The 25,342-nt window shown below is 50.5% G+C and overlaps 1 protein-coding gene across 1 annotated transcript; it reads left to right on the top strand.

Annotated features, from left to right (window-relative positions):
- Nucleotides 1-21,230: 21,230 nt before the first annotated feature.
- On the top strand, nt 21,231-24,712 carry EVX1 (even-skipped homeobox 1). The gene is made up of 3 exons (XM_037837622.1): nt 21,231-21,657; nt 23,329-23,594; nt 24,164-24,712. The coding sequence occupies exons 1-3, from the start codon at nt 21,231-21,233 to the stop codon at nt 24,710-24,712; spliced, it is 1,242 nt and encodes a 413-aa protein (XP_037693550.1).
- Nucleotides 24,713-25,342: the final 630 nt, after the last annotated feature.

Consider the following 25,342-nt stretch of genomic DNA (forward strand, 5'->3'; position numbering starts at 1 on the left):
TGACCAGGCCGCGTCCTCGGAACTCGCTGCGGGCTGCGCGCTTGCAGAGCCGCCTGCGCCTCGGGCTCCTCCGCCCGGTTCGCCGAGGGTTGGGGCAGGCCCGGCCCCGCGGGGCGGCGGCGAAACCGAAACCCGGACCTGATCCCCCGTCTTCCGGCTCGGTGGGGAGGAATGGAGGTTTTGCCACTTGGCTCCCGGGTTTGCGACTTAAAGCAGCTGCGTGACCTCGGGCAAAGACAGAATTTATAATCTGTAAAGAAAGGTTAATAATGACAACAGTGATAATAGTATCCGTGCTTGTTTACAGCATAGGATGGGATTCAATGAGATCACTTATTCAATCAACACACACTTGATGACTTGATGTCCATATATGCCAGGCATTGTGCTAGGCGCTTTTCGTTCAAAAATATTTATTTTATATTTGTGTCTTTTTGGATAAATTTTGTTGAAATACGTCATACAAAAAAGGCACATAAATCATAAGTGTAGGGATCAATAAAATACCATAAAGTGGACACACTTGGTAACCAGCAACAGATCCAGGAAACAACATAATTAGCACCTCACTATCTCCTTTTCCCCCACTGGAGCTACCCTCTACAATATTTATTTTCATTAAACAAATAAGTGATGCTGTAAAAGGGCATTGCACACCACTAATAGAGCACTCTCAAAAGAGATAACTTACCTTTGTTACTGCTATTGAGCTACGATGAAATTTATCTGAGCTCTTTTGAGTACTCCCTTCTCCTGGGTCTTTTCAAGGGACTGGAGATTTGGGTTCTCAAGCCCACCATGTCATGGATAGGCAACTCTGGGGAACCCCCGTGGGCCTTCCTGTGAAATGAGGGTGCTGGCCTTCACCCTAGGGACTCTTCCTTTTGTGACTAATGATGGTGGCTTGGGTGTGTCTCAGAAATAATAAGACTTGATTTAGAGTGTGGCTTGTCACATTGTTTATTATTATCTAATGCAAATATTGTTAATACATTCATAATAATAATTTGTGTTTGAAGGTGAATGTCTCCACAGACTTGATGGAATAACTGTGAGACCTGAGGCTCATCATAAAACCTCAAGAAGCTCTAGTTTAAATAACAACTGGGGAACTCTCTCATAGGCCGGCTTTAGAGAAGAGTACCTGGGTCTGTGCCAGCAGAAGCTTCCTACCTAACAGTCCCCTAACGCTCCACTGGGTGGTAGATTGGAAAGGCCTGTACTCATGGTTAAAATGTGCTACCATGAATTCCAACCTATAAATTGTATACAGTAGAAGGCATAGATCTCTAAGGGGTGTTTTTGTTTGTTTGTTTTTGTTTTTGTTTTTTTTTCCTCCTCTATACATTCATCTCCTGTAGCAGGGTGATGGATAAAGATCCTGTCTCCCTTCCCAGGCTGCTGGGGTGGGGATGCACCAGCAAAGTCCCCAGGGCAAACTCTTCAGAGATCCCATATCCTAATCCACCAGAACAGAGTCCTTCAGGCCACAGGTTCTTTCCCAAGAGGCTTAGATGTTCTTAGAGCTGGTAAGGAGAAAAGGATGGGGTAACAATTCTTTATTCACGTGTGAAGATTTACATTTGACAAAAGCACTGGCCATTTCCCTATATGTTTAGTAAGGTTAAAATGAACACTTTCCTGGGTTTTGTTTTGCTTGCTTTTATGAGGATGGAAGGGTATGGAACACAAAAATGCTTTGTAAATTTTGAAGTACAAGGTGACTCTGGCTTTGGCTCTGGCATACAGACCTCAATTTGAATCCCCATTCTACAACCTACTTGCTCTGTGAACTTTGGACAAGTCCGTTCACATTTCTAAACTTAGTTTCCTCAACTCAAAAATAGATATACTTATATCACCTAGTTAGCCCATAAGGCTGTTGTGATGTTTGAAATCTAGAATGCATATAAAGCACACACCCCAGTGCCTGGAGTACTGTAAATGCAATAATAGCTTTTATTACATGTTATTGGCATTATTATATAATGTGACCTGCATAGACAGGGCAGGAAAAATTATTCTGATTCTATAGGCAATAAAACAAAATTATTGAACTACTGACACATGCTACATCATGGATGAACCTTGAAAACATGCTAAGTGAAAGAAGTCAGACACAAGAGACCACCTATTGCTTGATTCTGTTTATATGAAATGTTAAAAAAAAAGGCAAACTTACACAGAAAGTAGATTAGTGATTGCCTCAAGGTGGGGGTGGGAAATGAGCATGAGGGATCTTATTGGGGGATGAAAATGTTCTAAAACTAATTTATCTTGATGATCGCACCACTTGGAAAGGGAGCTAAAAATCATGAATTGTACACTTGAAATAGGTGAATTTTACAATATGCTTAAATACTCAATAATGTGTTTAAAAAAAGAACTTCAGAAAGTATCATAGGAGGAGAGTACAGAACTCAGGTTTGTCACAAGGTGTTCTTTAGATTATGTACAGTCATTGCTTCCTGTGAGGTAGGAGGGAGAAGGCAAACAGCAGGGGAGGAGCAACCATTAGAATCTCCTTTACATAAGGGGATGGAATGAAAACAATTTAGAGAATGGAGAGGGGGCAGAGAACTTCTTAAGGAGGGGAGAATAGTCCAGTAAACATTCTCAGGGTGTAAAGAGCAAATAATAATTGTGGCTAACTTTTGTTGAACTCTTACTACATGCCAGGCGCTGTTCTAAAAGCTTTAAATGCATTAACTCATTTAAACTGCATAATGTTGTAAAATGGGTAGTGCTATTATTTCCATGTCAGAGATGAGGAAATCAAAGTACAGGGAAGTTAAATAACTTGATCAAAGTCATAAATGAATACATGGCAGAGTCAGGATTTGAACACAGGTAGTTTGTTTCAGAGTGCCTGTATTTTACGGGATAGTATTAATGCATATAAAAGGAGAGGATCTCAGAGGTCTGGGCAAAATCCTGAGTTATGTGTGTGGTTGGGTGTCTGGACTATTCTGAGGTTTTGCTTAAGGAAATAAGATGCTGTTTTACGTGTAAATAAGAACCACAACAGACATCTTGGTGGGAGGAGGTAGTGGTGGATTCTCTTGGCTTATTGTGAATCAATGCCATTTTTTCTTTATGAATATCTTAAAATGCCAGATAACCCCTATCATTTCTGCATGTTTGAAGTGGGGCCATGTTCAGTTCCACAGAAATAACTGAGCTCAAGCTTCTGGGACAAACTTCAGACTCATTTAAACAATTCCAGAATCACACCCCATGTCCTAAGTCGCACTCCTTTCCCCCAGCTTCATTCACAGTGCCCCTCCTTGGGTCAAGAGTGCCCACACACTCCCATTCCTGTCCTTGGAAATCCTGTTCGCCTTTCCAATGCTATTCCCTCCACGCAGCAGGAAACCTTTCTGGATTAAATAGGAACAGAAACTATGTTTTAAAGATCCACTCTTTTGTTTGCTGCATTGAGAAAGAGTATGTGCTGCTAGAGGACAAAACAGGCCACATCTACACAGATCTTGAGAAGGAATGGATTGAAAACTGCAATGCTTTCAAGGACCAAAAAATACTGTACCAAATCTTTTCACTTAAATTGTATGAATGGATTAAGTGGAAGTAATATTCTCACTTCTGTCCTTTCGGTTTGAAGGATTTAAAAACTATTTGTATGTATAAAATAGGCAATTTGTAAGTCAAAATAAGAAAGGAATACAGACTTCTTGGATACTGTACAGGGAGGAGAAGTTGAAGGGAATATTAGCAGTAATGAAAAGATCAGAGAGAAGTGGACAACGGATAACTATCTGGTGGTCTTGGGATGGGTAAGGGATATGATTTTTTTTTTTTTAAAACCTGTGTGTGCAAGAAAAAAAAAGGAAATATAGAATGTAAGCTTTATATCAATGGTGAATTTCTTGAACTTCTTAGCTATGCTTAATGAGATTGCATAAAAGAATGTTCTTGTCTGTGGGAAAGATATATGAATTATATTGTTTGTTCAAAGATATGTGCAGCTTGCTTTCATATATTCAGAGGACAGAGCAATAGATGATGGATGATAGACAGGGAAGGAGGGAGGGAGAGAGGGAGGGAAAGAAAGAAACCATGGTGTGACAGGATATTAAAGGTGGTGGATGGGGTATCAGGGGAGTGGGGTCGGGTTATGATGGAGTTCTATGTATGGGGTTTGTACTGTTTTTGCAACTGTTCCTGTAAGATTGAATTTATTTCAAAATAATTTTAAATTAAAAAAAAAAACCTGTGTGTGTGAAATACAAAACAAATGCATGATCATTTAAAAATAAATCAAACTTTGAAGAAATATATAGTGTGGTAAGTTAATGCCTCACATACTCCACTCCTACTAACACTACAGAGATAAACACAGTAAAAGATGGATGTGCATATAAAATACAACTATGTAATCATCCATGAAATAAAAAGTCACTAATCACATCCGACTGAGTTGCGGACATTAGCCTACAATTTCTTTCTGCATTTTTACAAATGTGTAATCATACCATGCATACCATTCTTCTTGCAACTCACTTTCCCCCCTCTATTTAATGTGCACTTAGACCTGTTTGTCTTTGAACACACAGATCTCCTCATAGAGAGAGTATTTCATTATATGGATGCTCTTCATTTATTTAAACATTATTTTATTTATATATGGACTGACTGCTTGGTTATTTCCACTTTTTTATTATCACTAAAATGATGGAGTAAATATTCTTGAATGCACTGGGTAGGATAAATTTCCAAAAGTGAGATCGTGGGACAAACTTAATAACAATGTAAATTCAAAGAGGTCAAAATTGACTCCAAAAAAGTTTTACGTTTTTTGAAAACGTTTGACCAGCATTGTGAGGATGACAGCGTCTTCGCACACTGTAGCTCGCCTTCGAAATTCTTTTGAACAAATTGTGAATTATATTGAAAATAGACTTCTTTGAACTTGACAGAGCCTCGCCTCCGTGGATGGCAGATTGGAAGGGGTGGGGAAGTTTCGAACGAACAACAGGTCAGGGAGCACTGCTGTGCGTCTGAGTGGGAAGGACAGGTCCGGTGAGGACCCCAGGGACTGGGGTGTCTGCAGGGCTCCCCAAGACGCAGAGGGGCTAGGCACCGCCTTCCGGAGCCCGGCTGGTGCGGGATGCGGAGATGGAGAATCCTTTTATAAACCCAGGCAGGAATGGGCTCAGAGACTAGCCCACCGCTCCTAGAGGATTGAATTTCCTTCCAACGCACAGTAATCCTCGCGTTTCGGACATTCGCTTGCTGCCTCGCTGGTCTCTGCAGCCACGGGGCGGCGAGTTGCCCGCCGCAACCTCCCTGCCCCTAGCGGGCCAGCCCCGCAGCCTCCGCGGGTAGGTTTCGCGGCCCGTGCCGAGGTGCGCGCAGCCGGAGCCACCGGGCCCGCGGACACTTGGTCCTCACGCACCTGCAAGCGGCGGCAAGGTTACGACCAGCAGAGGCCGCGGCGGTGACAGCCCAGAGTGCGCCCTCAGCTTCCCTATGGGCGCCTCCACACCCCTCCCACCACCACGAGCAGCCCGCGACCTTAACCCGGAGACCGCAGGCGACCCTGCCACTCTCTTGGAGAGTCTCCAAGAGTTTGGCGGGAGCTGGGAGAACGCTGGACTCACACGGGATTCGTGAGCATCCTGAGGGTACGGTTCCTGTCTGCTGTATACTCTTTTCCTACCCCCCTACTGGCAGGCCCGCCTGTGGGTGAAGGAGACTAGGCCCAGGACCGACCTCGACCTCGGGTGCACCAAGAAGGCTGAGGCCGGGGGTGGGGGAGCAGCTGGACCTGGGAGCTCAGACCACCCAGCTCCAGCCCTGGTCAGGATGCTGTGGCTCGCGGGACAGAGGCTGCCCCCTCTTCTCCCACCTGATCGGGCACTTCTTGGGTCAGTGGACTGCAGACCTCTCCAACCAGCCTATAGGCCACTTGTGGCCTATAGTCATTGGCTGGCCTACACAGAATTTTATAACAATTCAAATTAGTTGCCAACATGTAAAAATATTTGAAAATGAAACATCTGGCAACACTGTCAGCTGGAATTGAGGATCTGCTACCAAGGTCCAGCCTGCTCCTGTAGGTATTGGTGTGTGTCCCCTGCTGGAATCATGGAATGCCAGGATGGGGGAGAGAGGGGCACTCTGAAAAAACAATTCCTTTAGCTTCCCCCTGGTACTCGATACTGTGAATTGATCAAGGATACCCAGTGTGCAGCTGAGTTGGGACTGGTACCCTATTCATTGGTGAGGGCCCAGAGGAGTGAAGGGGCTTGTCCCAGATCACCCAGCCAAACCATGCTGGGGCAGAACTAGAGCCTGCTTTCCTGACCATGGCCCGGTCTCCTACCTGGTGGCCTCAATAAAACATGGTTATGGGCCAGAGATGTTGCACATGGCCCTGACCTGAGCTTTTGGGCTTTAACCCAGCTTCTGTGGCTTCTGTCTACATCTATGGAGAATCCATGAGGACTGGCATGTGTCTTGCTTTCAGCTTTCAGGTGCTGGGTTCTTATCTAAGAAACTGCACAGAGTTGTGGGCAGTAATTTCTCATCCTCATGAACAGTCAGAAAATAGACTTGTCCAGTACTGCAATTATATTTGAAAGTGCTAATCTAAGCCCATTGGAAATCAGTGCATCTCTAGCCATGAGGAGAATCTTCCCAAACCTTCAAACTTGTTACTTAAAGAGAAGATGAGATAGGAAAGAATAACAGCTATGTCACATGGCCAGCTGTCATAATTCCAAGCCCCATCCCTTGTTTTCACTGGGGAGCCAGAGAGAATTGGCTAGACTAGCAGAGACTCCCTGTCATAAAACCAGTACAGGGAAACACAGGATGGAAAATGAGTTGTTGGAGATAATAACTGGTGTGGGAAAGGAGAAATACTTCTGAAATAGACTCTTAGTTTACTTATGAGCATTTCCCACCCAAGACAAAAGCATGTAAAACAGGCCTGAAGTTTCTCCATCAAGGAAATAAAAGTTTGAGACATTTATGTTAAAGTTAGAATATGGAATACTGATCTATAACTGCATTAACTCTTCAGACATATCTCCCTATCCACTCCCCCCACCACCACCTCCACAAGTAATTGACTAGCTTATGGCTACATTTTCTGTGCGAGAGGTTCAACTTGGATTTGAAATCAAGAAGGCCTAACAATATCCACTCTATATGAAATTACCACCCTGTTTTAATAAGGTCCGAGATGTTTAATTGCTCACTTAAGGTCTCAGGGCAAATTGGGAACAGAAATAGAGTTGGCTGTTTTTCTCAACCAGTCTCCTGAGAAAGGCTTGTTCATTTTCATTCTTTCTCCAGAAAAGCTTCTCATTTGTCCTCTTCACAATCCCTCCCCTATCTCTCAGTTAGGTGTTATAATGTGCAGGTAAAATGTTTTTTTAAAATGTGGTGTATCCTACCTATAAAAATAACAGGGTGGTTGGTTATGCTGTAGCAACTTTTCCTTTGGTTTGGCTGCCTGCTTGGCAAAAGGTTTACTGTAACCTAGAGTACTATGAAGATGTTGTATAATTTGTCAGTGGAATATTTTACACAATGCACGTGCATGCACACGCGCGCACGCACACACACACCTCTTTACCATCACTTAGAAAGACTTGGGAAATTTACATTTTCTTATAGGATTTGTGCTTTCTCTCTCTCTCTCTCTCTCTCTGCCTCCCTCCCTCTCTAGTTTGGAAAACATAGCTTCTTGATGTCTCATTCTTTTCTAAGGTTTTTGTTCCTTTTGTCTTTGTTCTCTTTACCTTTGTTCACAAGGCAAGTAAAGCACAAGCATATGATATTCTTGTTAGTGTCAGAGGTTCAACTCCCATGGGCCAAGAACTTTGTCTCAGACACTGTGCCAGTGAGGAATAGCTCTGGTTCGCAGTTTCAGAAAACCTAAAATAACCAAGACTTAAACAGGATAGAGTTTTAAGGCTCTCTCACCCTTAGGGGCTCCAGGGTTTTTGCGGTATCACTCTGTGATGTCAAAGGCTTCTTCTACCTCGTTGCTCTGCCATATATAGGTTCAGGATGTCAGTAGACAAGCTCCAGGCAGCAGCTCAGAGGAAAGGATACAGAAGGCCATGCAAAGCATTTAAATGTTGCAGTCTTTTAAGGAGGATGCCTAGAAGGAGGATGCCTGGAAGCCACCACATGACATAATTGAGTCAGATTTAATCACAAGGCCATGCCTAGTTGCAAGGGAGGCTGGGAAATGTAGTTTTTAGACTTGGAAGCTGAGTGCACAGCTGAAGACTGAGAGGTCTTTCACCATGAAAGAAGGGGAGGACAGATGCTGGAGGACAGTTAGCTGTCTCTGCCACAGTTAACTTTATAACACCATGTCAGGCACACAGTAGGACCTCAGTAAATGGTATTTAGATTAAATTAACCTATAATGTCTTCTGAGGACTTCTAGGACCTTCGCCAGGAAGATTAATAACACCTGGGCCCAGGGACCAGAAACTGGGAGTACAAGCTGGTGGGAGGCGATCAAGTAGCTTTGCTTCCCCAATTTGTTATACCTTTAAGTCAGCTTTCTTAAGAAAGGATTTCATTTCTTTGTAATGTATTCCCTCCATTTTCCAACATTCCACTGAGAACAATGGAATTTCTTGTACCTCCCACAGATACCAGAGAAAGTTCCACCCCACCAAACTTTCTCTCTTTCATCAAAATAGAAGAGACCAGCAGGATTAGTTCTTATCTGGTGATTTACAATGTTTGTGGCATTATCCTAGTGACATTGCTATGAAGTTCTGGGCAGGGTGGTCCTTGGGTCAATTTATGAAGTAAGTAAGCTGTCTTGGAAGTCCTCTCATCTCTTGCTTTCCTCATTTCCTTCATCCTGCCCCAGCCCTCTTCTCGCCTATTCCCCTAAAACACTAGAAATTTATTAATGGCTCTCAAAAGCCTGAGCATGTATGGTTTAAAATGTAGCTCCTCCCAGAGGGCATACTCCTTAATAAGCAAAAGAAAACCCTTACACATCCAAAGATTACAAGCTACAACAGTGTAAAATGACAGGCAATATCACTCCATTTGGGCCAATAACTATGTGAAGAAGGCAAGGCACATATTCACCCCAATTTTACAGGGGAGGAAATCAAACTCATGAAGATAAGAGGATTGCCCAAGCCCACTTGTGGTGGAGCCAGTATTGAAACCCAAGTCAATCTGGCTCTATTATAAGTTGCTGCTCCCTGATATATCTGCTCCAGGTATGGGGTTCTTGCTTCATCTATCTTCCTTTCATTCTGTGAACTCCCTTTGGCTCACAGCCAGGGAAATAGTACTTATTGTAACATTTATTGAGTCTTACTATGCTCTAGATACACGTCTAAGTGCTTTTTTGTACTGACTCATTTTATCTTCATATGGCCCCATTTTACAGATGAGGAAACTGAAGCTTCAAGAAATATAGTGGGTAGCAGAGCTGGAATTGGAACCTAAGCAGTCTAACTTGAGTCTGTGCACCTAACCATTATGCTAAATTGCCACTACAGTTAAGAGGGTAATGATTGTACACTATTAATTATTTGTGGATCATCTGTATATGCCTTTTGTCTTCCATAAAAGGAAACTTCCATTATCACACTAGGCATGTCTTGATGTTCTTCTTACTATCCTAGGTCCCAGTGAACAGAGTTGCAGAAAGGCCACAGAATCCTGGATGCCATCTATGACAGCACTGCAAAGATGCTAGTCAGATAGTTCTTTATTTCAATTTTGCATTTACCAACTCCGTATTTGTTGAACTTCAACAAATGCATGAATGCTCCCTAGTTTTGCTATGTCACTCTTTATTTCTGGGCAAATGTTAGTACCACATAGGGAGAGGGGACACAAACATATTATGTTGTCCCTGGGTAGCATTCACCCTCACTTCACCACTGCTGGTTCTCACTCACTTGAGTATAATGTTGAGGAGGGAGAATTCCAGACATGGTGGGCAAAGCAGGGGCCCCGCCAAAGTGGCAGAGGGGGACAAGAGGGTAATCACATTTATTGAACACCTATGGTAGGCCAGACACTGTGGTAGGCCCTTTCCATTCAGCATCTCATTTATTCTTCAGAACAGCATTGACAGGGGGGCAAATACTATCCCCCTAACAGCTGTAGATCCTGCAGTGTTGGTCTATCCAAGGTCACCAACTGGGAAGTGTTAGAGCTGGGGTTCAAACCCAGTTCTGCCTGGCATCCAAACCCATGCTCTTGCCATGTCACCCACTGTCTCTGAAGACACAAAAGATCTTGACTGGGTAGGTAGAGAGTGCTCCTCAACCCTTGATTCTGTTCCCGTTTTGGTACAGACCATCTTCCACCCTCTCAAAGGTCCCTGGGAACTGTATCTCTCCTCCTAGATTCAAAATCCAGGCCTCACTCTACTTCAGACCAAGTCCTTGCTGCTTCACTCCTGCAGGGTCAGAAGATCTCAGAGTCCACATCCACAGGAAAAGTGGATTCGTGGCTGCTGGATATAAAATTTGGTATTGACAAGTGATCTTCAGGCCTGTTTTGCTCAGGCCATGGGTTGCCACATGGCTGCTGGAAGTAAAATTTGGTATTGACAAGTATGAGTTTTCCAGTCATAAGTTCTGACTTTCCCATTTACTATCTGTGTGCCCTTAGGTCAGTTACTTGACCTCTTTTAGCCTCAGTTTCCTCATCTGTAAAATGGAGAGGCCCAAACCTCCCTTTGAGGATTGTTAAATGAGAAAGTGCATGAAATGCACTTTGCTTAGAGCCTGAGCACATGGTAAGCTTCTTCTTTTCTTTCTTCCCCATTGCTTGTATAGGGTTGTGATGGAAGGAAGGTCCCAATAACAGGAAAATTAGTCAGTTTTCTGGAGTTAATCTGACTCTTCAGTTGCTGAAGGGACCATGTCTAGGATTAAAATCATGACTTGACTGTTCCCGCTTGTGAAAGTAGATGGACGTCTTCCTCAGGATCTCAGACCAGAGCAGAGTTAAATCCTAGATCTGGGTTACTATGGCCTCTCCATGCCTATTTTTAAAACAGTGACCTTTCTTTCCTCTTCTAATTCTTTCCAAGAACAGTTAAGACTGACTTGGAAATAATTAGGAAAACATTCCAAAGTTGACAGATTGCCAATATTGGAAATTATGAAACAACTTTATGTCCATTATTATAATAAAAACTTGCGCCAACAGCACATTATGTTTTGTACACTTGTAAATTGTTGGTAGCAGTTCACGTCTGTCTTTTTTTCCTTCGTGTGTCTGTCAGGGACTATGAATAATTCACTCACTCTGTAGAATTCTCTACAAAATTCACACTCTTTCCCCATGCAGGGTCTGAGACTTGGATCTTTGTCCTGGCTCCATGACCTTGCTCACATCCTCTGAACTCTCCAAATCTTGGATTCCTCACCTGGAAACAGAAAAGAACAACTCCTGTCCCTCTCAAATCATTAGGGACCTGGGGAGGAGCAAAAAAATATCGGACAGGGAAGTGCTTTGGAAGTGCCTAAACTACTAGACAGATGTCAAGGATTAATGTGATGACACATGAATATATGTCTGAAATGAAAATGACAAAAACTAGGAAACAGAGAAAGAAGGAGAAAAGGAGTAACAGTGTTCTTTGTTTTGCCATTCATTAGCTGAGTGATCTTGGGGAGGCACTTCCTCTCTCTGGGCCTCAGTTTCTTCCTCTGTATAAAATGGGGATTATAACAATCGCTGCTTTTTCTATTTCACAGGATTGTTGTATCAAATGGGAAAGTGGGTTTGAAGATATTACCTAAATAAGAAAAGATATTCTAACTGTTAATTGTTAGTACTACTAGTGGTAATGCCTGGCCAAATTGTACTATTTTTCTAGGGCTTAAACGAGTTTGGCCACTGTTGGGAATGAAATCAATTCTTTGAGATCTCAGGGCATTGCCCGTTAGCTTCCACAGGCAGGGGCTGAGCCTGGTGACCAGGAACCTGACTGCTGGCAGCACAATGCTGGGATTCAAATCTCAGCTCTGCCACTAATAGGCTTCTGACTTAGTTTCTCCATCTGTAGAATGGGAATGATAATTATATTTACTTAACTCATGGACTTATGAGGATTAAGTGACATAATACGTGCAAAAAAGTATTTCAGAGAGTACCCAGAACACAGAATATATTTATACATATCTTCATTCTTGAGTATTAGGTGGTACCTTGGCCCCATGCTGACATTTTATAACTTCTGCTGTAAATTTTATTAAATACTATCTCAAGTACCTCTGATACTAGGAAGATCTGGCAGAATGAAAAAGCATTTATATCTATAACTGTGTGGCTCCTACTTAAGCTGTTTGCTTTTAAACAGCCACATTAGACAACTAAATCCCCATCTTGAGATAGCCTAAAAGAAAAGTAGTTAGGTATCCTGAACCTAAGATCCTGCAGGCAGGAGGTGTTGGCAGGACCCTCTTGGATCCTGACAATAGCCCTTGGGGCCTATGGAAAATCTATTTCTATGCCCAAACCAACTCGCCTTTCCTTGTCCTCAATGACTCCCAAGGCCCTTCTCCTTTCTATTTTATCTGTGCTCTAGCGTGTTAGGAGAGGGATACAGGCACCCAGATATGGCAGATATCTTTCCCACTCTGGAACAAGCAAGACAATAACATCTCAGGGCCTCCAATCCTATCCCCTTTGGGAGAGAAATCTCTGAGAAGGGCAAATTTTCCAGTCTGCGCCAGATGCTGCAGTTTCACGGCAGTTTCTAATCTGCCACCAAGTGAGACAGGTTTTCCATGTCCTTAGTCCTTGGATGAATGAGAAGATGAGTGAGGAGCTAAATTAGATAATGACATCATTTGGTAATAAGTGCACAAGGTGGTGATAAAGTAGAAACAACTGGGGTAAAAAAACATGGGACAGATTCGTTACGCTCTTCACCAGAGGCTTATTAAAAAAAAAAAAAAAGGTGATGCCTTAAGTCATGCCAGGAAGAGTGGAGAGTCATAGGAACTGGGAAATCAGTATGAGGAAATTCACAAGGCAGCAGCTTTCAATCTTGAGTGTGCATCAGAATCACTTGGAAGAGTAATGAAAAGACAAATTGCTGGCCCCATCCTGAGTTTCCGATTCAGTGGGAACGGAGTGGGGCCCGAGAATTTGCATTTCTAACAGGCTCCCAAGTGATGCTGGGACCACACTTCAAGAGCTACTGTTATAGGGAACCTGAGAAGAGTTGCTGCGAGGCTGTCTTTGTTATAAAAGAGCCTCAGAATTAAGTGAGGCCCCAGGAAAGGACGCCTGGGGGTGACGGGGCTGCAGAACAGGAGTGTCCAGGGGCTCCCCTGTGGTTTGGCTTCGAGCGTAGCAACAAAAAGGGTCAACACGTTTGTTGGGGGCCTGTTTGAGCATCCTGGCTAACGCGGGGAATCTACAAGCATCCCCACCCACGCCACCACCCCATCCAGGCCTCGGCTTAGGGAGGTGAGGGGGTGCTTCTGCTCCTGTCCTCCAAAGAGGAGGTAGCTGCCTACCTCCTCCTCCACCCGAAGTTGTGAGGCCCTGGCTCACCACCCATCGTCCCGTTCCTGGAGTCCAGCTCTGAGGGCAATTGAATGGGGCCGGACGGGGCTCCCTATTGAGCTGAGATCGGCTGCCCTTGGGGGATGGGGAATTGGTCTCGCCGCAGAGTTGCGGGATTGGAGCCATTTAAGACGCTGGGACATTCCGCGGCTTCCGCCTCTGGCGGTCGGCAGTGGGGGGCGCACCAAGACAGCAGTTCGGGAGCTGCGCTTTGTCACCAGGGCCGCGAGGGGCGGGGGAGAATTGGGGGCGCAGAAAGGGGCCTCGGGGACAGGACGGAGCGGTCGACCGGCTCCTAGGTCGGAAAAGGACGCTCAGTGGGCTCCCGGCCTCACCTGAGACATCCCCGGAGGTGGGGGTGGGGTGGGAGATGTGGAGAACGGAAAGGACAGAGACGCGTGGCCCGGGCCCAGCCTGTGCGTGCACTCCTGTCTTGGGCCAGCGACTCCTTGTCTTCGGGGCCGGCATCCCTCTCCAGCTCCCTCCACTGCAAGGAATCAGTTAGCTGGGACCCTGACACCCGAAACCCACCGCCGCGGGCACGCGCGCAACAGCACAAGTTCAGGGCCAGGCTTCTCCGCCGCGAGCTCACAATCCCTCCACGTCGCGGCGCCCTGCGGCCCTTCCTGCTAGTTAACCACCATTCCCGGAGTGCCCCGCTCCTGGGAGACTTACGGTAACGGGGCCAGCGGGCTCCAGCGGGTCGCTCACCGCCTGCCTCCCCTCCTCCCCTCCCCGGCGCCCGGGCGGGGCCGCACACGCCCAACAACCCCAGGAAGGGAGGCCCGGGTCCGGGTCTTTCAGTCTTACCCAAGGCACCCCAGTGGTCTGTCTGCGGTGTTAGGACGGTGGTCCTGGGCCCTTGGGACGCAGCGCTAACGTTGAAGCGAGAATCTGGTGTTCGGTGGATGTGTTAAAATCCCGGCTCGGCCACTTCCCAGGTCTGTGACCCTGGGCAGGTTCCTCAACCTTTCTGAGAGCCAGTTTTCCCGCTGCATATTGGGAGTAATTATACGCCATCTGGGCGCTCGATGAGAGGAAGGGGACGAGTCTGGGTCTCAAGGAGGCTTCATGAAAGTCAGTCCTCAGATCTCACCTAAGAGTTTTTCCATGTCGCGGGAGGGGGAGGCTGAGCCCCCCCAACCGGTTGGACTTCCTCGCCCGGGGTGGGGGCGGCGGTGGGCGGTTCTCCCACGCCAAGGGGGAGAGACCGATTTCTCCGCTCCCAGTCCGGCGTCCTCGCGTCTCCGTGCCGGGCTAGGCCAGGCAGAGAGAGGCGGACTTAGCACACCGAGACAGAGAGACCCAGAGACAGAATGGCAAGAAGTGAGGGAGCATTTAGGGGCGGGTTAAGACGCCAAGGAAAGGTCCCGCTGGGTAACGACACCACCCAGATGAAGTTCCCGATCCCCGGGTTGGGCCACCCCGACCCGCGCCGCAGTGGGCGGGTTCCCTCTTCCAGGGTCGGGTGAGAGGGAGGGGCGCCCCATTGTAGGGGGAGGGCAGTCAGGTTTGTCTTACCCTGGGCCGTCCCAGCACTCCGAAAGCGTTTGCGTCCTGAAAAAAATATTTTAAAAGACAAAGCAAAACCGAAAACCAATTTCCCCCGGCATGCAGTAAAGGAACCCATGGTATGCATCGCTCTGTGATAATAATTGGCCAGTTTCCTCCTCTTCCTGGTTTCTCCTTAGCCAAAGGAAGGACAGCTCAAACCAAGACCTCCTTCTACAGAAGCACCAGCAGGGCCATCTGGTTCCCCAGATGCAGGTGGCCAGGGCCCAGAGGTTTTGAGTGGAGGCAAGTTCAGTGCAGGAGGATGAGCCCAGAGGCAGATGTGGGCTGCTAGTAGGCAGGCCTGGTCTGAGCCTCAGGTTCTGCCCCTTGGGTCAATCCATCCAAGAGGACAGTTTGAGGAAGACAGCTGCCACATAAAGGAAAACACCCTGGTAAAGCCAGATCCCTCCCAAATGGATCAGACCATTGTGCCTGGGGTATGGTTGTTCTTGACAGGCTGTATAGGGAGTGGAAGAACCTCAGAAACCATTGGCCAACGTTAGTGGCCTCTGCACATTTTTCTAGGGAGACGGCTGCCAGATAAGTGAAGGGACTGTGAACCCCAGGACTTTAAAATTGGCTGGGAGACCTTTCCAGAAGGTTCTCAGGACCTCAGCAGATTGTGATGGTCAAAGAAGGACTGATTTTCTCTTAGGGTCTCCAGAGTCTCCTGCTGCAGTGAGTCCTAGTATTTTGGAACTCAGTCCCTTGAAGACCCTTCTTACCTGTTTGGGCAGTGCAGCTAATCTCCCACCCCACCTCCCTAAAGGTGGCTCTTGTCTCCCTTCAGCCCCATGACCTCCTTGGGCCATGCACACACCCACCCCCAGCTTCTGATCCCCACCCCAAAGGAAGGCAAGACTTGACTTTCTCAGGGACTCAACCAAATAGTTTTGGGTCATTTATTTTTTCTCTACTTTTTCTCCACTTTTCCTTCATGCCCCAAAATAAGTGGCCTGGGTTACTTTCTTTTCCCCCCTTCTCCCACCCCGTGTATTCATATGAGAGTGAGGAGGAGGAGAAAAGCCCTTGGCAAAAACCTCAGGTTGAGGTTTTGGAGTGGAAGACTCAGAACCCAGGGTCTGCCACCTTTCCAACAGTTCAGTTGTTTTGATGGTCTTAAGAGACAGGGAAGGGGTTGAAACCTGACTCTTATTTACCTTACTTATGTGCTTCCTCTCTGCTTGGGAATTCTCAGGTGCAAAATAGGGATGATTCATAATATCTTCCTCAGAGCCTGTTGTGAGAATGACAAGAGCTAATGCTCCTGCAGTGCTTAGAACAGTGACTCCGCTTATCACATGAGGCTCCCAAGCTTCCAGATGGGGTTCCTCTTTGGCCTCCTGGGAAAATGTGGGGTGAGGAGTCCAGGTGTGTGGGTCTGAGCTTTCTAGGTAGACAGGAGCCCCCTGGAGCCCCCCCCCCCCCAGCAAGGGCTGAGACTTTGTGGAGGATTGCTTTTGGAGAGATCTGGCATCGTTGGGGGGTTGAAGCATCTCTGAACGGCAGGGCCTGCCAGGGCCTCGGAAGGAGGACTGTGGGAAAAAGGCACTGCAGCTTGTTGGGGGCTTTTAAAAAGATTGTTATGCAGATTAAAAGAGAAATGGGGGTCAATGCGCTTTGTAATGAAGGCAATTTTCAGGATAGTAAGGTCGAAGTGAGAAACCTTACCATCTCTGCTAGGGTGGGGGAGGGGGTGTCCCGGCTTTTGAGTGCGTGGGTGTTGGGCTGATAGTCAAGTTTTAGGAAATTGTTGGTCCGCGGAAACAAACTGCGTTGGGCGCATTCTGTTGGTGGCTTGAGGCCTCGAACTTTGGGAGGTCCTCAGAGAGCCAGTCTTGCCTTGGGGCCTCCAGCGCCCGGATGAGGCATAGGCGTGGGGATGTTGGGCACCCGGGCAGAGGGCAGTGTGTGCTGTGGGAGGACGTCCGCAGCCCGGGGCTGGGAAGCTGCCCGGTCTCGGGCATCCGGAGTCCGCGCCGGCAGGTGTAGAGGCGAGAGCCGCTGCAGGGATCGCGGAACTAGGAGGGTCGGGGTTTCGCGAAGCCTCTAGCTTTGGGTCCCAGGCGCTTGGCCCTTGACTCCGGAGGCCGGGAGAGGAGGGCGCGCTGGTCCGAATTCAAGAGTTCGGAAACCGCAGGTTTCGCCCGCCTGAAGGAGGTTTCGTTCTGTGCTGCCGGCAGCAGCCGTGCGCCGCTCTGCCTCAATTTCCCGGCCTGATCTCCCGACGACTGGGATCCAGCGGACCTGTTCCCCGAGGCGGTCGCACCCCGCGGTGCCTCTGGGCCTCTGGGCTCCCAGACAGGAGTCGGCGGCTGCCACGATTCGAGCGGGGACCGCCAGAACCTCTCTGCCTTCGGACCTCCCGCTCCTCGGAGACCCAGTAGCGCAGGAACTTCGACGGCAAACGCCTGCATTACGGCCTGGAAGATCACGGAGGACCCAAGATCAATATCCACGACAGCCAAGCGCTGCTTATTGCTTAAAAGGAAGCTCCTTTTGTTCTTACATTTTACCAAAGTGAGAAACGAAACCGTTTTTTTCCCTGATAAAATTTTTGCCAACACGGAAGCAGCCAAACCGGTTCCCTGGTACCCCAGCCCCCCATCCCAGTCTCCTTGTCCCTCGCTCTCCGCCGGGAGGCGTGTGTGGCGCAGGGAGGCCCCGCTGCCGGCTGGGGAAGGCTCTCAGGGCCGAAGCGATTGTCTCTGAGTGGGGCCCGCAGCCCCTGAGGCAATCTCACCTCCGCCGCCGATCTCCCGAGCCGGGTTTTCTCGGGAAGCGGAGCTGCACCAAAGGGTCAGCGCGTCTGGGAGTCAGTCCACGCCAGGTTCCGATTCCACTTAAAACGACCCGCGCATTTTATCTCCCCGTCGCCTCCCCAGAGTTCCCACCCCTCCCCATCCCTGCCCTGCCGAGGCGGAAGAGGAGCCTAGAGCTTTTGAAGTCGCAGGAATTTCAATCGGAAAGGAGCCGAGCTCGCCGACCCCAGCGGGGAGGGGACGGTGGACTCGCAGAGGGGGAGGTTGTGTTCCCCCCAACCCCGCCGGGGGCGAAAGGCGGCCCCGATACCACTTAGACTGTTGTCAACCGTGGAGGCTTCACTGCTTCTACGAATTTGCCTTCGGTCTGGAGGTGTGTCATGAATAACCTTCAAAATTTAGTGATAATAGCGCTATTAGGATATACCCCCTCCAAAGACAGTTTCCAGTATTCAGTCCTCTCTTTTCTCCTTCCTCCCATTAAACGTGCGACCTTTATCTCGCCTCTGTTCATCAAATGTTGATGAAAGAATGCTTTAGGAAGAAGTGACATTTGATTAAATTTTTTTTCCCCTTATCTTCCGGTTTCTTGCGATCGGGGTGCAGTAGATCCCTAAAGACCGGGGAAACTGAGGATGCTTTGTAAGGCCTTGGAGAGGAGCAGGAGTCAGGGAAGGGATGGGGCGCGAGTCGGAACCCAGGGAGGCATCCCCTCCGAGCGAGGATTTAGCCCCCTCCCGAGGGGCGGGACCTGAGAGGAAGCCCCGCTCCGCTGGGCTGGACCCAGGAAGGAGACGCCAGTCGCACCCCTTGATCTCTCTCAATTCTACTCCTCTTTCATCTCTGGGAAAACCCAGAGGAAAAGAGATCAAACGCTAGACCCTCCCATTGAATGCAAAGCTGGGGGCGGGGCAGGGGAGTTGGGAATACCTCTAAGGAGGAGGGGCTGCTGAGATAGGGTCGCAGGCGCACTGGGTGGAGGAGGGGATGGTGGGCAGACCCAGACCCAGTTCTGGAAGGCAGAGGTTGAACCACCTCGGCAAATTTAAGAGGAGGCCCGCGGTGAATCGACTTTGACAGGGAGGAGAAAGCAAGCCAGGTGCTCTCTCAGGCTCGTGATGAGCCCAAGGAAAGGCGGGAAGTGCCAGAGTCCTTCGACAGCTCTGTGCACCTCAGCCAAAGGCTCTGGGATTTGATCCTTCCCCCCAATGCCTCCTCTCTAATGTCTAGAGTATCTCCCGGATTTGTGGGTTCAGGGGAAGGGAGCTTTGGGAGTTGAATGAGTAGAGATGCCCCAGCACCCCATCTCCCAGGCAAGGTTAAGGAGCATCTTCTTATTAAATTGGAGGAATGGGAAGAGAGCTTTTGTCTTTCACCGAACCCCTTGCTTCCTCCTTACCTCCATAACCCCATGGATAAAAAGACTAAGAGTGGAGGGGTTGGGGTGTGAGGTGGAGGGAAGAGAAAAAGGAGGAGGAGGAGGAAAGAAAAGTAGGAGGAGGAAAGACCAAAAGACCAAAATCCTTAGGACACGGAGGTGCAGCACACAAGGGCCGCCCTTTTCTGTCAGCCTCCAGGACTAGAAGCCCTGGGGAGGGGTGGATATAGGGAGTTGTAGGGGTTACAGATAGGAAAAGGCATCCATCTCTCCTCCAGCCTAGTGGGGAGAAATCCAGCCCACCTGCCCCTCACTCAGGGCAGGAGGGGTCAGTTTTCTAATGGATTCTATTCCTTTTTTTCCTGGAAGAAGGCTTGAGAGGGAGCCTATAGCCACCCCCGAAGATGTTATGCTCCACAAACAACCCCCAACTCTGCTATGAAGGTTCACCTTCCGTCCCCAAAGATTTTGCTGTCCTGGGTCACTTGCTCTTTCAGGGCATTTTCAATGACTTCTCTTTCTTATAACCCCAGTGCCACCCACTTCTGGAGTGGGGGACAGAAGACCCTGGGCAGGGACTGGAGGAGAATCCTGTCAAGCGAACCTCTGTGAGCCCCAAAACTCTCTCAACCACTGTCCTAAATCCCCAGGTGCAAAAGAGCACCTTCTCCCAGCCAGGGACCTCTGGCTCCTCTGCCACGTCAGGAGTCAAACTTGCCAGCCCTTCTTTTCACTCTCAAAACCTATTTCTGGAAGAATTTGTTGACTTTGAATGAATAGATTTAAATGCTGGCAGGAAAAATAGAACCTCTCCCCACCCCACATACCTGAAGTGCAGGCGAGGCTCTAGCAAACGGGAAAGTGATTTCTTCTAGGAATAACCACCTTGAGGTCAAGCCCAGCTGTGGAAAGCTTAGGACCACCTAAATGGGAGTAAGAGGATTAAAAAAAAAAAAAAATCAGTGAACACTTTGAGTTAGCAGCCAAAGCGGATCCTTAAAGACAAAAATATTAAGGCATTTATCTCTTGCTTCTTGGGAAAGGAAAATCTTAACAAGTTCTCTTTTCGTTCCCTGGAGGAAAGAGACAGTTGGGGGTGGGAGGAGGAAGAGAGAGGAAAGGATATCCCCGGCTCGAGCTCTCCAAAAAACTGGGGGTGGGGTGGGGTGTGTGGAATACGTTTTTCGGTAGCTTGTAAAAAGACTTTGGAAGCCAGTGTGAGGTTAGCTCACCAGGGGCAGGCAGCTGTAATGATGCCTAGAGAAGCAAGGCTAGTGAGTTCGCCTTCACACTTCTAAAATGCAGTTACGGATTCTCTCATCAGCGTTAGATCAAGGCACCAAATTAAGAAAACAAAAGCCAAAACAACAATCAAGCAAACAACAAAAAAATCAAAAGCGAATTCAGTTACCGAGTCCCGCGGCCCCTGCGGAACTCCGTGCGCGTTAAGCTCTCTCTTCTTTCTGCGGAATTCCATTTGCATCCCCTCTGCCTGGGTGTCTCCCTCTCCTAGTGTGTGTGTCTCTCTGTCTGTTTTCACACTCTCCTCCCCATTCGAGCGAGGCCCACACCTGGCGCATCACTGTCGAGCCATTAGCTGCGGGTCTGCTTTCATCTTCGCTGTGGCAGACGTTTCTATTTATCCACTTGCGCTCGCCCAGTGGCGTCACCAGCGGTACTGTAATGACGATTGCAGCGGGAGGATGACAGCTTAGAAAGAAGAGGGCAATGGGGCTTCCTCCCAGAGGCGGTGCGGCACAGAGGAGCGCTCGCATCACAAGGTGACCCCAGCTCCCCACCGCCACTGCCGCGGTCACCGCCGACATCGCGCGCCAGCCGCTCCGCGCCCGCCTAGCCGCCTGGTCTCCTTTTCTCCCTCCAGCAGCCAAGATCTGTCCGGCCGCTGGGGACCCAGGGAACCGGGGGTTAGGAGCTCACTCGGGGCTTTTCTCCTACCCGCTCCGGAGAACCCCGGGATGGAGAGCCGAAAGGACATAGTCATGTTTTTGGAGGGGAGTCAGCTTGGCACCTTGGTTGGCAAGAGGGTCTCCAATTTGTCCGAAGCCGTGGGCAGCCCGCTGTCTGAGCCACCCGAGAAGATGGTGCCCCGTAGTTGCCTGAGCCCGCGGGCCGGTCCTCCGGCCGCCCGGGAGCGCGGCGGGGGAGGCCCGGAGGAGGAGCCGGTGGACGGACTAGCAGGCAGCAAGGCGGGAACCGGAGCGGAGCCGCGAGCAGCTGGGGCGGCTGTTCTCGGCCCGGGCCCTCCGGCCCCCTCTACCAACAGCCTCTCAGGCCAGGGGCAACCCAGTAGTTCGGACACCGAGTCGGATTTCTATGAAGAAATCGAGGTGAGCTGCACCCCGGACTGCGCCACCGGGAACGGCGAGTACCAGCGCAGCAAAGGTAGCCATCGCGCCTCTCCGTTCCCTGGGCCTCCCACCGCGCCCACCCTTCTCCTCAGCTCAGGCCGGGAGGGAGGCAGTCCCTTGCCCCAGGACAGGGTGTCTGCAGGGACCCACTTGAGGGACTCTCCCCAGTTATCTGCGCCCTAGCAGGGGGTTTCCTTCTCCTCTCGGGCATTGGCGGGACTGGGGGTGAGAGCTGTGCCCCAGGGTAAGGAAAGGAGGAAGACACAAACCCTCTGCTTGAGGGAGATTCAAAGTGCACTTCCACCGCCCCCCCCCCAGTGTTTTCTGGGAATGCTTCAAGTGTACCGGGAAGACCCCCTTCCCGGATCATGGGCGAGATCAAACGCAGGTCCGAGCAGGAAGCTGTGAGTCCATAAAGGACCGTAAAATCCTGGCCGACTCCGGCCGCCCGGGTGCTGCGGCCCTCCGACCAGTTAGCACGTCGGTCAGAGGTCCAGATTACCTTGTCACTTCCCGGGCTCCGCGGCGCCAGGTCGGAAATGGTCCCAATGGTCTAATTGCCTTTGGTCTCCGGTTGCATTTGAAAAGGCAGAGCTCGGACCCTCCCCCCTTCCCATCTCCTTCCCAGTCCCACTTATCCACCCAAAGGAAAAAGAGCTGCAGGGGGTAGGAGCCCCACCCTTCCCTGGAGTATGCCCAAAGTGGGGGTTTGTCACACTGATTTAACTGGACAACCTCTTCAAACCAGGACTATGGTGGAAGGGCAGTAAATGCTCCATAAGGGTGTCCCCCTCCTTTTGCCAACAATCACCTCCGCCTGAGGGGGGCAGAAAACTGGGAGGGAGACCCCACCAGCTTGGCCTGCCAGGGTCTTTCAGCCACCAGCAGACCCTTCTCCACAAGGCTGTGGAGTGGGAAGGGCCTGGAAGGGAAGAAAGACCACCCCTTGGGCTTGGCAACTAACACAAGGTGCAATGCACCCAGCTCCACCTCTTCAACCTAATCATCCACTGAACTCAGATTCTCCCCTAACAAGTCTTCAGATGTGCTAGGTGATACACTCCACTCAAATAGGCTACAGTAATAGGATACTCAAAATGCATTCCTTTACCACCCCTGCAACACACTCCATCTAGCACACACACTCCTACACCTGAATGGCAGCCTGGCAATGCAAGAGCGAGTTAACTCTGGGCCTGCCCAGACCCAGAACCACCAAGACCCAGAGTTCACATCATACTGGCACGAAGGTTCATACCAACTCACCCTTCTGTCAGATAAGCACAGCCTTGCCTACCCTTGCCAACTGTGGGCAGAAACCTCAGAGAGGCTGCACCTTGCTGGTGCCCCGGGGCAGGTGGGGAGGGATGCTGAAAGCCTCTGTACTCAGCAGGCCTGAGGCCGAGGTTTCTCAACCAGCAGCCTGGCTCAGCTTCCAAATGCCTGCTGGGATGCCCATCCCAGTGGCGAGCCTGTCCTCCTTTCCTCTTTCCCATGGGTCCTCAGGGCTTGAGCAGGAGCAGTGACTGAAGCAGGATGAATGTGTGTGTGTGTGGGGTGGGGGTGGGGGGGTGGGGGGGGGTTCCTACCTTCCCTCTCCACGCCCACCTTCCTCTCCCTCGGGCCTCCAGGCTCATGTCAACGGCGTTGGTATTTGTTGTGTGTCTGTGTGTGTGCACGCGCGTGCCCTGGGCTCCCCGAGCAGGGCCGGGCTCTGAGACACTGGCTGGCAGTCCGAACGGCGGCAGCGAGGCGCCCAAAAGCAACGGTGGCGGAGGAGGCGGCGGAGGGAGTGGCTCACAGGGCACCCTGGCCTGCAGCGCCAGTGACCAGATGCGCCGATACCGCACCGCTTTCACCCGGGAACAGATTGCGCGGCTGGAGAAGGAATTCTATCGGGAGAACTACGTATCCAGGCCGCGGAGATGCGAACTGGCGGCTGCCCTAAACCTGCCCGAAACCACCATCAAGGTATGCGCGGCTGGGGGCAGAAGGGGATGTGCACCCACTCAGACCCGCAGCCCACTCCCTAAGCCCCGCACCCGCATGCGGGTCTGGGGTCTTCTTGCCACGTGGCAGCAAAGCCCGGAGTCTCCAGACCTGTGCGGGCGGGTTCGAGCGGCGGCCGAGCAGTGCAGGGCAGATTTGCCCTCCTGTTAGACCCCAGGCAGGTGCTGCTGCCATGCGGATGACCCTGTCCCTTTCCTTGCCAAATAGACAATGAGGATGGGGTGCCCGTGCAGGTGACAAGGAAGTGCCCCAGGAGAGAGTGGCTGGAAGGGGATGCGTTTCTGGGGGAACAGCTGCCTGGCCATTCTGTCAGGGATCCTGGTCCCCTGCCCCTTGCATACTGGGTTCCTGCACCCCAGTGGGTATTGGTCAGAAGGGCAGAGGAAAGGAGGGTCAGGGACAGGATTCCAGCTCAGGAGATGGTGGGACCTGCCCTGCGGGCATTGTCAACCCGAGTAGGGCAAGGCTTTTGGTCTCTGGGCTGCGGGGCCGGGGACCAGCCCATCAACTTTTTCGGCTCCTCCCCCCAGGTGTGGTTCCAAAACCGGCGCATGAAGGACAAGCGGCAGCGGCTGGCCATGACGTGGCCGCACCCGGCCGACCCCGCCTTCTACACGTACATGATGAGCCACGCGGCGGCCGCGGGCGGCCTGCCCTACCCCTTCCCGTCGCACCTGCCCCTGCCCTACTACTCGCCCGTGGGCCTGGGCGCAGCGTCCGCCGCCTCGGCTGCCGCCTCGCCCTTCAGCGGCCCGCTGCGCCCGCTCGACACCTTCCGCGTGCTCTCGCAGCCCTACCCGCGGCCCGAACTGCTGTGCGCCTTCCGCCACCCGCCGCTCTACCCCGGCCCAGCACACGGACTGGGCGCCTCGGCTGCCGGCGGCCCCTGCTCCTGCCTCGCCTGCCACAGCGGCCCGGCCAACGGGCTAGCGCCCCGGGGCGCCGCAGCAGCCGCTTCGGACTTCACCTGTGCCTCCACCTCCCGCTCGGACTCCTTCCTCACCTTCGCGCCGTCGGTGCTCAGCAAGGCCTCCTCCGTTGCGCTGGACCAGAGGGAGGAGGTGCCCCTCACCAGATAAGGAGGCGCCCGCGGGCCGCCGGCCCCAGGACGCCCGTGGGGGGCACCCAGGGACTCAGCCAGTTCCCCTCCCTGCCCCCAGGACACCAAGGGGGAAAGAGAGGGGCGCAAAGGACCAGAGTGTTTCGGCCTCGAGGATTGGAACTCCTGGGAAGGGGCGGGGGTTGGTGCGTTGGGGGAGCCGGAGTGGGGATGGGGAAGCAGAGGCTGAAAACCTTCCCCTGGGGCGGCCCTCCTTTGCTGTCCTTCACCCGACCCACCGCCCCTGACCGGGGTTGAGGCCATGACTCCAAAGCTAAACAAAGTTAGCAGAAACAGCAACCAATATCCCCCTCACACTCTCCAACCCCTTGCTCACCAGAGACCAAGTCCACATACTGGAAAGGGAAATTACTGTCTCTCTGAACAAAAGGCTGTTCAGGTTTTGGTTTGCCAGGTTTTCCAAGGCACAGCAAAGGGTTGTGGATGGCAATGCACCAGCCATCCATGGGAGAGAGTGAGAGATGATTTACTACCATGGAGAATCCTACCACTGGGTGTGGAATCTGGGGCTCTCTCCCTTCCTGGACCCTTGCTTACATAGCATCTTCCCTGCGACCAGCCCCTGATCTTCTCCTTCCTCTCAGCTTCC

The sequence above is a fragment of the Choloepus didactylus genome, chromosome 5 (genome assembly GCF_015220235.1).
Source record: "Choloepus didactylus isolate mChoDid1 chromosome 5, mChoDid1.pri, whole genome shotgun sequence".
NCBI lineage: Eukaryota > Metazoa > Chordata > Mammalia > Pilosa > Megalonychidae > Choloepus > Choloepus didactylus.

Excerpts from the sequence above, each read along its gene's own strand:
- EVX1 (XM_037837622.1), top strand. The coding sequence starts at position 21,231 with ATGGAGAGCCGAAAGGACATAGTCATGTTTTTGGAGGGGAGTCAGCTT. Across the intron at positions 21,658-23,328 it reads CGAGTACCAGCGCAGCAAAG|GGCCGGGCTCTGAGACACTG; the intron begins GTAGCCATCGCG and ends CTCCCCGAGCAG. Across the intron at positions 23,595-24,163 it reads TGCCCGAAACCACCATCAAG|GTGTGGTTCCAAAACCGGCG; the intron begins GTATGCGCGGCT and ends TCCTCCCCCCAG.